Raw genomic sequence first — 10,000 nt, 5'->3', positions numbered from 1 at the left:
AAATGTTATTTTAAGCCGTTACTTCTTCAACGCTCTTCCAAACGACCTTTCCTCACCCTCACTGCCTCCTTTCTCTTCGCCTCCCTCATGCCTTCCTCTCTGCTCCTGACGCCTGCAGCAACCACACTCCTTCCCCTCCCTCCCTCTTCAAAAACCCGCTACACCGCCTCCGCCGCGGGTGTCTTGTGACGCTGACAGGTGAACGAGGAGGATCTTCATAACGTGTTCTCTCTCTCTCTCTCTCTCTCTCTCTCTCTCTCTCTCTCTCTCTCTCTCTCTCTCTCTCTCTCTCTCTCTGAACTGAACTAGGTAAAGATGCTTGTGGGTGCTTCTTCCTTAAATGGCTTGTGAGTATTGGTGCCACCATGAAGTGTGTCACAAGGCCGCATCACGCCCCCGTCTCTGCTCATGGATGCACAAAGACTTCCCTCGCCCTCACAGACACTAGGCAGTGCTGTACTCGCTGTGCAACATTAATCTGCAGTGGCCTTGTCTGGGGCTGGATATTACTGAGGCCTTGTACATGCTTAATGGAATAACTGTGACTGCTTTCACTGATTAGGTGTTCCTCTGTGTGTGTGTGTGTGTGTGTGTGTGTGTGTGTGTGTGAGTGCAGCTAAGTTAAGTCTTCAGGTCAACAGATTAACACCGGCAACGTTTCAGTAATTCAAATAATACTGCCAAGAAATTTCCGAACAATTTTCTGAACTATCTGTAAATTCTGGATGTTCAACATATAATCCTTCAGTCATCAGAGTTTCAGAAGAGTTCCATGATTTGTGGAATACTAATTAATTAATTTTCAAAAATAGCAAAACCTCTCTCTCTCTCTCTCTCTCTCCTGGGATATTTGGACAAAAATACCAATTTCGCGCAATGAATGACAGAATGCAGCACAGCAACGTCCAAACTAAAGTATGTCTAAGGCCCGTATGTGAAAAACTTCCGCACTGCATCTTCACTACGTTCTATCCTCTAGTTGAAGTTACATAAGTTTTTGAGGGTGTTTTTACGGTTCGAGTGACAAATTAAAAAGATTTCTTCTACATTATTAACATGAGAAACACTCTTGACAACCCAGCAAATAATCTCTGTGTCCTTTGAAAATAGTCGTGATGAGAGAGCAAAGCGTTTAAGACTACAAGCCTAAGTACAGTGAGTGACGGGATTCACAAGTGCTAACCACCATGAAGCACCGAGTGTAGTGCATATGGCAGTTTTATAACGTACTGGGATGAGCAAACAAACCAACACACTACATGATGAAACGTCAGAAATAAGCGATAGAATTTTTTTTTTTCCGGTTATAATGCTATAGTGTACTAAAAAAAAAGAAAAAGATAAAGAAAAAGAAAAAAAGGTGTGTGATGCATGTACCACCTTCCTTTCTTGTGGAGGATAACATTAAAGATTATTTACGAATATACAAGAATTTCGGTAAAAGACGTGTACTAAAAATTTTCAGTATCACCCATGACAGATCACTCAAATGTTCTTCTCTCTTTCTTCGCCTTTTCCTTGCCATTCTCCCACACACTCCTCCCCTCCACCACCTCCTCACCCACGAGCCGACTCCCACAGCACAAGACTCCACCCAGCTCATATGTTCCTCAAAACACTCACCGTCGATGAAAATGCCAGCCAAGTAAACACACACACACACACACACACACACACACACACACACACACACACACACACAGAGCGCGCAAATATTTCAAACTACAAAGGCATTCTCTCTCTCTCTCTCTCTCTCTCTCTCTCTCTCTCTCTCTCTCTCTCTCTCCTCTCTCTCTCTCTCTCTCTCTCTCTCTCTCTCTCTCTCTCTCTCTCTCTCTCTCTCTCTCTCTCTCTCTGTCATATTATACACTACCCGCTTTAAGTCATCTTAGAAAAATTGTTCATGCATACAGAGTTCCATTTTGAGCGATAATTAGTACCGGTGTTGCTTGTGTTAGTGTGCAGACAAAGGTGGTATGTTTATTTCTGATGAATGTATAAAACTGTGCAGTGTAGCAAGGTGCAGCTCCTTACAATACAGATATTACACGGGGAATGTTTACATGAAGTGATTAATTGTATGCAGGGGAATCTAAAGGGAGAGCTGGTGAAAAGAAGACTGAAAAAAAAAGGTAAGACGAATAAAATTGAGAAAATAGTCGAAAATATGGTGAAGAGACGCACACAGAACCAGCAGAACGAGGGAAACCACAGGATGATGAACTGACTGATTGACAGGCTTGATTCACCGAGGCAACGTGACTGTATAGAACCGTAGGAAGTACGAGTAGGAACCTGACGAAGAGCAGCAGCCTTCTCTTGTGGTCACCGCGAAATCATTAAACTGTGGAAGGAATCAATGGCGTCTTTTTTTTTTTTTTTTTTATGAACCGTCTGTTGTGAGGGCGTTTCTTTCCTCTCATTTTATCTATCTTGTAATGTGGGAACTGTTTAGTGTGTGTGTGATGAAAAATTGTTTTGGATATGTGCAGTTCATTATATCACTTTTGAAAGAGCGAACGATATATCCTGACTGTCTGTCACGTAATGGATTTCATCACGCATTCGGAGATCACCTTAAGGCATAACTCTCAAAAATTCATCTCATGATTAATTGTCAAAATAGGTAGAGATAATTTTTTGTTCCATAAATTTTTACTTTAATATCACACGTGTTTAATTTATCACAGCCCGGTAAGAACTATGAAGTTTGCTGTTGTTGTTTTATTATCTGGTGTTGTTTTGTGTTGCTGAGTCGCTAATGTATCTCTCTCTCTCTCTCTCTCTCTCTCTCTCTCTCTCTCTCTCTCTCTCTCTCTCTCTCTCTCTCTCTCTCTCTCTCTCTCTCTCTCTCTCTCTCTCTCCCTCCCTCAGGTGGCGGTGATTGTCGCCTCTACTGAGGAAGGTGTCACCAACCCGACTGACGCTCCAGCAACCGAGAAAATAGTGGACCTGGGTGAGCCTCCAACTCCTGCAGGCGACGCTGATGGCACGGTGCCTGATCCCTGAGGACTCCTACGACCTCATCGACGGTGAGCAATGACACAAATATATACGAAAGTTGAAAAAAAAAGCCGAAAACCGATCACAGTGGGGAGCAAATAGATGGAGTTGCGTCGCGTCATCAGTGCGGGAGGATGGCTTAGGAAGATTGGCATTGTGTTGCGTCAGTGGTGCGGACACGAGTCCACAGCGAGGCAGTCATTGTGTGCCGACATGACGCTTGCTTTCCTGTCGCCTCCTCTTTGTCCTCCCGCGCGTTAAGTCAACGGACGTGAGGACATAAATCTGGCGTTACCGAGACACTGGAAATCCTCCCTGGCCCTTGGGAATGCTATTAATAACGGCGTGCGAGAAGACTTGGATTAACAACACAAGCCCTAGGCACGGCACATTGTCCAAGCTAACGCCTAGTGCAGGTTACCAGGCGCGGCAGACAGGGAGGGCAGGCACGTGACAAAGAATGCAAGATGTGAAGGAGAGAATATGAGAAAAAATAAATAAATAAAATAAAAAGAGAAGGAAGACAAAAAAGAAGATTAATGCAAGTAGGAGAAGGAGAGGAAGGAGAAATGAGACAAAAAAGTGAATAACTTAACAAACATAAGAAAAAAAGGCAAAATGCAAGAATCCACCAGGCCTGCACGTGGCAGTCCCTATATAAAACATACCTTCCACCTATCATCCTTATACATAAATCTATATAATCTTAATTTAATCTTCCCTAATGACTCGGCACTAACAACCTGATTATTGGGTTTATTCCACTCACCTACCACTCTGAGGACCAATGCCTTGCTATTTCTTTATCAAATCCACTATTTCTTGTCCTGTCCGGATTACTGTTCCTAAGGATTTTGCCCATGTCACCCTTGTTATATCCCCCCGTAGCAATGAAAAACCTCTGTCAGATCCCCAAGGAAGAAGGGTGAGAAAAAAAGTAGTAATGCGATGGACGGAATAAAGAAACGAAGATAAGGAATAAAAATGGAGAATGGCAGAAAGTAAGAGCAGGAGGTGCAAGGGAAAGAAACAATGCGCTAAAAGGAAAAATGAAAGCGAAATAAAGGATAAGGAAGCGTGACAAAGGCTTTTCATTCCTGGAATCTGGCGCCTGTGAGGGAAAGAAAGATGAAAACAAAACATTTAAAAAGAGCATGAAATTACTTATCACTGGGAGAAGACTGGGAGTGACATAACTATTATGAGAAGGGGCGAGAGAAAAGAAAACGTGTAATGAAAAAAAAAAGCAACCAAGGACCAAATTATCACTGGGGAAAAACAAATGCTAAAGACACTGAAAATATTTTACCATTATAAGTCAGCAGTGTGTTAAAAGTCAGGTAGCCCCAAGAGAACCTTTCCCACCTGCCACTGTTAATTGGTCTCCGTCACCTGTGCAGTTACGTAAAGTCCCTGTTTAATAATTAATTCCCTTCACCACCCGAACAAAACTACAAATAATGGATTGGTGTTGGAGTTCTCGGTATTCTGTCATAAAAATAAAAATAAATAAATAAAAGAAAGCGATATAAAGCAAAAATAGACGTGTGCAGCTCATTTTCTTCTTTATTTGATGGTGAATGCTCTCTCTCTCTCTCTCTTCTCTCTCTCTCTCTCTCTCTCTCTCTCTCTCTCTCTCTCTCTCTCTCTCTCTCTCTCTCTCTCTCTCTCTCTCTCTGTGTGTGTGTGTGTGTGTGTGTGTGTGTGTGTGTGTGTGTGTGTGTATGTGTGTGTGTGTGTAAACTCATAATCAATAAAATAAATATACAGAGATGAAGTATAAAATGTTATAGAGCACACCATTGTGAACATTTGTACTGTCTCACGAAAGAGGAGTTGAACACGTCGACAAGAATTAAACGCACACCATCAAATTTATGTTGTCTAGAAAAATGGAAATGAAAAGTGGCACAGAAACACACAAACGCTAAAAAAAATAAAAAAAATAAATAAAAAATAAAAAAAATAAAAAAAACTAACTTCCCTGCTACTTGGAACGTTCATACAAGAATAATGACAGCAAAAATAATTACCACGAAGGGAAAGACAATCAGCAACAAAGACGAACACACCAAAAACAACAAGTATTTTTGCTTAGAAGAAAAATAAATGAATTACATGTAGGATTATACTACACAAGACCTGAAGCTTTTATTAAACGCTCTTGTAGGAATAATGGCGACGAAAACAAGTACCGCGGAGGGAAACACAATTACAACACTTGCAAGGACGAGCACGCCGTGACAAACAAGTACTTATATTCGTAATTAGATGGGAATTTTAAAAGAAGTAATATACAAATGTGTGTTTTCGACGAGCACAAGCTATCACTAAGATTTTTATTTCGTTCACCATCAACTTCTATGTACTAGCTTATGAATCTCAATTATGAAGCTGCATTTGTCTCATCGGTACGTGTATTCTTTGCCTACTTCATACGCAAGACACAATGAATCCCAGGTGAGGTAACAGCCACACACACACACTCCTCCCCCAACACCCTCCTGGATCAAGACTCACGAGCACAGGTTGGCACTGCCGGCACTGCTCGAGCGAGGAAGGATGATGCAGGGGCCCGTTTTCTCCTCCGTGGCAGAGTGAGTGCCTCGGGAAATTGGTTGTCGGCAGCAGAGACCACTACTGCTTCACCCTTCATCCTCCGCGGGCGTGAAAATATACACAACTCGTCCGTGGAAAAAGAAATGCATATAAAAAACGAGAGAGTGTTGCCGTACACACTCTACAGTTAAGAGAAAATGGGCCGTGCACTTCCTCAGGCACGCGGACACACACACACACACACACACACACACACACACACACACACACACACAGAAATGAAAGACGAGAAATTATATTACTTGATATATACCTATGAGTGTCTCTTTGGGATAACAGTGAGAAAATAAAGGCAGAACGTAAAAAGTAACTAGAAAAGAAAAAAATCTCAATGGTATTTTTCAGTAAAATCAGCACTAGGAATCTGATCAGAGTATTTTCCGATAACAAAAAAATGTGTGTGTGTGTGTGTGTGTGTGTGTGTGTGTGTGTGTGTGTGTGTGTGTGTGTGTGTGTGTGTGTGTGTGTGTGTGTGTGTGTGTAATATCTAACAAGAACAATTATCATTACCACCGTCAATGTTCGTATATATAACGTATAGCAAACCCCACTACGCAGAGCAGGAGAGACGATTAATTAATAATGGATGAATGATAAAAAGTGACAGATAGAACCAATGAAACAAAAGAGCCGATTATCATAACACTATAATATTCGTATTTAATAATCCCCTTTCATAAATAATAACATACAGGATACACTGCAATTGCGTGTGGTGCAAAACAAAACAAATGCGCTGGATGCTTCAAACCAGATATCGTGAATCAAAACTGACATGGTTTCTAACATTTCCTACCGTGGAGATACAAATAGATTTCGCAACACTGCAAGCTAGAGATTTTAAAGAGGAAATTAGTTTACAAGGAGATGGAATTTGTCGGTACCTTCTCTATTTTCTATGAATCGCTTGTGTCTTCTTCCGTGTTCTCGCAATCGCCCTTCCACGTCCTTCTCATATGTCCATTTCATCTCCTGCTTGCTCCGTGTCTTGATTTTCCATTATGCAAGTGTCTTTCCCCGATTTCCCGCACCCTCGCCCTCCTACAGTGCAACATTCACCTGACGAATCACCCCTTCATCTCCTGCTCCTTACCTTCATTCCTTACACTTCCATTCTTCCTTCTATCCCCCACATCACCGCCTGTCTCCATTTAATCTTCCTATACCCACTATTTCTTTCACACGTCTCTTACTTTTCACACCTGAGTAGTGTCTGAATAAAATTTCCGAGTCATATAAAAATACGTAAGCCACTCCGAAACACTTGCGTGAGGTTAGAGTAGAACAAGTAGCTCAACATAATATATTTACGTGTGTCAGCATATTTTAACAACATAAAATAACTCAGCAAATAATTATAATATCACGTAACATAACATAAAAGCAGGTAGCTTATATAAATACGTGCTTGCTTATGCTAACATAACTTAAGATAACAACTAACGACAAACCCAACGTGACATAAGATAACATAGTAAGACATAACCCATCCCAAGTGTAGCACAGGTGTCTAATCTCCACGCAGTCCTTTTCTACGACCTCCATTTTCTCCCGTCACGTACGTCATACCTTCACACCCCAAGCTGACTCGTAATACTTCTCTGCCTCTCCAGGGAGCGCTAACAACATCAGTGAGAGCGGCGGCGGGGTGCACTACAATGACTCGTGGACCGAAACGGAGAAGAGGCGGTGGCTGCAGCTTCTGTTTCTGCGTCAGGAAGCTGAGTGTCGAAAGCTACAGCTGCAGGAGGCGGCCGACACCTCCACTACTGGAGAGCCAGGTGAGTAAATATATTGTTTTGTAGCAAGAGTAGTATTCTCAAACGCTTACGTGTCATATTTCGACTACCTTCAGCAGCCCTAGTAGAAATCATTTGGATCTTCAGAAGGTTTAACAAAGATTGTGCGTTATCTATGGAAAAACAACCGTGAAATATAACTAATAATATTTGTGTCCTACAAAGAGTCTTCAAGAAAAATCAGTGTTTAATTAGAATACAATTATAAAATCAAACCAAACCGTATACTTCTTGCGAACACGAAAACCTCGTCATGTTTTTGAGGATATTTACTCTTGCAATTTGACTACTACTACTTTCACCATTGCTGCTGCTGCTGCTGCTGCTGCCATTACTATGACTACTACTACTACTACTACTACTACTACTACTACTACTACCACCATTACTATTACTATTGCTTCTCACGCTTTACTTTCCAAGAACAAAGCAGAGACATTAACTTTCTGCACTGAGGATAAACTTTCACTGCACCTGTTTGACTTCCAGGTCGTTTCCGCAAGGTACACACCAGTTTGCACCTTCCTGACTCAAGGCTCAACAGGAAAAGCACACACGCGCACACACACACTCACGCTCTCTCTCTCTCTCTCTCTCTCTCTCTCTCTCTCTCTCTCTCTCTCTCTCTCTCTCTCTCTCTCTCTCTCTCTCCTTTAATCTTCTCTGAATACAATATTTTACTTCTGAATTCCTTAAAGTATATTTCTTTTTCACCAGATAAGTGCGTATACCTTTTAATATTCTGCTTCTTATCTTCATTCTCTTACACTTTTTTTTTACTTTTATTTTTTCTTATTTTTATCCCTCGCTCCAGTCTATTAACCTTCCCCACAAATAGAATCTCGATCTTTTTCATCCGCTGCCCGATCCATTACTTATCTTCCATTTTCTTTTATATTTTCCCACCGGCAGTAATCACGCTCGTAATCATCTTCCTTTTTCCTTATTTCCTTCTTTTACAGTTTTCCCTTCCCCTCTCTCTCTCTCTCTCTCTCTCTCTCTCTCTCTCTACAAGTAGTCTTAATGGGATTCAACACAGGCTCACGGCAGTCTCTCGTTGGGAGACGTAGCGCTCACTAGTGACCCTTGCCGGCGACCTACAACTATTATGACCTCTCTTATTGTGGCGCTATACTGCACGTTACGCTCTCTCTCTCTCTCTCTCTCTCTCTCTCTCTCTCTCTCTCTCTCTCTCTCTCTCTCTCTCTCTCTCTCTCTCTGTACCTTCCATTATATACCCTCTAATCACCCTCAAGGTCTCCCTCTCATCCCTTCCTTTCCACAGTTTACGGCAGACTCGTAAATCACCCAAACGCTCATCAAGCATCGTCCGACATCCCACCGCCCATCAATCATTAAGTCATCACCCCAAGGCCTCCTCCACATCCTCCTCCTCCTCCTCCTGCGGCTGCTCTGGGTCAGTTGTTTGTTTACCGGCGAGCCTCCGTGTTCTTTGTAAACAGGTTAACGTTGCCGCTTCATATATTAAAGCACTTGGTTTGAGAATTAGAGCCTACTAAGTGGCATGGGTTAAGTCAGGGGTTTAAAAGTGTGAGAGGGTGTCGGAAGTGAAGTGCCAAGTATTGTACGGAAAATGAAGCAATATATACAGCGAGGTCAATAACGCGCGTGTGACTGAATGGCATGTCCGGACACACACACACGACCTAATGAACGCCATGAGGTACGAGCGGTCAGAGTTATGTAGTCATGTACAGTATGTGAAGCGTGAGGCATTGTAATAAAGGTGCGGCACTAACATGCCTCTACGCAAGGTTTATAAACTACCACCTCTCTGTTTATTATCTTTGGCAGCACGTCACGCAGCACGCCATGCAGCAATGTACTGTGCACGTGGTACGGGTATTGGCGAAAGCGTTTAGGTTACTCGTATTGTGTCCAAAGGATACTTGTGATGTTCTACACATGGAACATAAAGGTAGAAAGAGAAAGAAACGAGAGAGAGAGAGAGAGAGAGAGAGAGAGAGAGAGAGAGAGAGAGAGAGAGAGAGAGAGAGAGAGAGAGAGAGAGAGAGAGAGAGAGTAATGCGGAATTCAAATAACATACTGATGAAACAAACGTTTTCGTTCAGATAAAAATAATCATTGAATATTATGTTTCCAGTGTGGCGGTGCACGAGTATACAGCCAAGCTCTCTCTGGGGATAAAGGTGAATAACGATAAAACTAATGATGATGATATAATAGCAACTGCAAGACACGAGGAAGCGAAGGAAGGGAGAAGGCGGCAAGACGTCTCTCTCCCGTGTAAAATCCCCTTAAAGAACTTAATAAATACGCGTACAATTGTCTCTTCCTCGTATCTCCTCCCATATCCCCGGCTGAACACCCCACTTATCTCCCCCGCTCCTATTGCTGTCCAATCTCTAAGGATCTGCGCAATGCCACTGGGAGGAGGAGGAGGAGGAGGAGAATGAGTATCACGATCCCGGTTATCTTTCCAAGAAAATGTACGTTACATTTATCCCAGAAAGTTTTAAAGGTCTGGATTTTTAAAGGCCTCGAATACCTACTCGACCTATCCGAAATCGCCAGCTATTAAACTCCCTCACAAAATC

The 10,000-nt window shown here is 42.3% G+C and overlaps 1 protein-coding gene and 1 long non-coding RNA gene across 4 annotated transcripts in view; one reads left to right on the top strand and one right to left on the bottom strand.

Moving 5' to 3' along the window:
• Nucleotides 1-10,000, top strand: part of LOC135101910 (parathyroid hormone/parathyroid hormone-related peptide receptor-like) — a 152,735-nt gene that overhangs the window by 114,279 nt on the left and 28,456 nt on the right. For both annotated transcript variants that reach the window (XM_064006246.1, XM_064006245.1), the window contains exons 3-4: nt 2,875-3,032; nt 7,236-7,403. In XM_064006246.1, coding sequence (XP_063862316.1) covers nt 2,987-3,032; nt 7,236-7,403 — 214 coding nt within the window. In that variant the 5' untranslated portion in view covers nt 2,875-2,986. The remainder of the gene's footprint in view (nt 1-2,874; nt 3,033-7,235; nt 7,404-10,000) is intronic.
• Nucleotides 1-10,000, bottom strand: part of LOC135101911 (uncharacterized) — a 65,982-nt gene that overhangs the window by 45,594 nt on the left and 10,388 nt on the right. The window lies entirely within an intron of this gene.

The sequence above is a fragment of the Scylla paramamosain genome, chromosome 7 (genome assembly GCF_035594125.1).
Source record: "Scylla paramamosain isolate STU-SP2022 chromosome 7, ASM3559412v1, whole genome shotgun sequence".
In the NCBI taxonomy this organism is placed as follows: Eukaryota; Metazoa; Arthropoda; class Malacostraca; order Decapoda; family Portunidae; genus Scylla; species Scylla paramamosain.
Note: the sequence above shows the minus strand (reverse complement) of the source record. Positions and strands in the feature narration are given on the sequence as shown.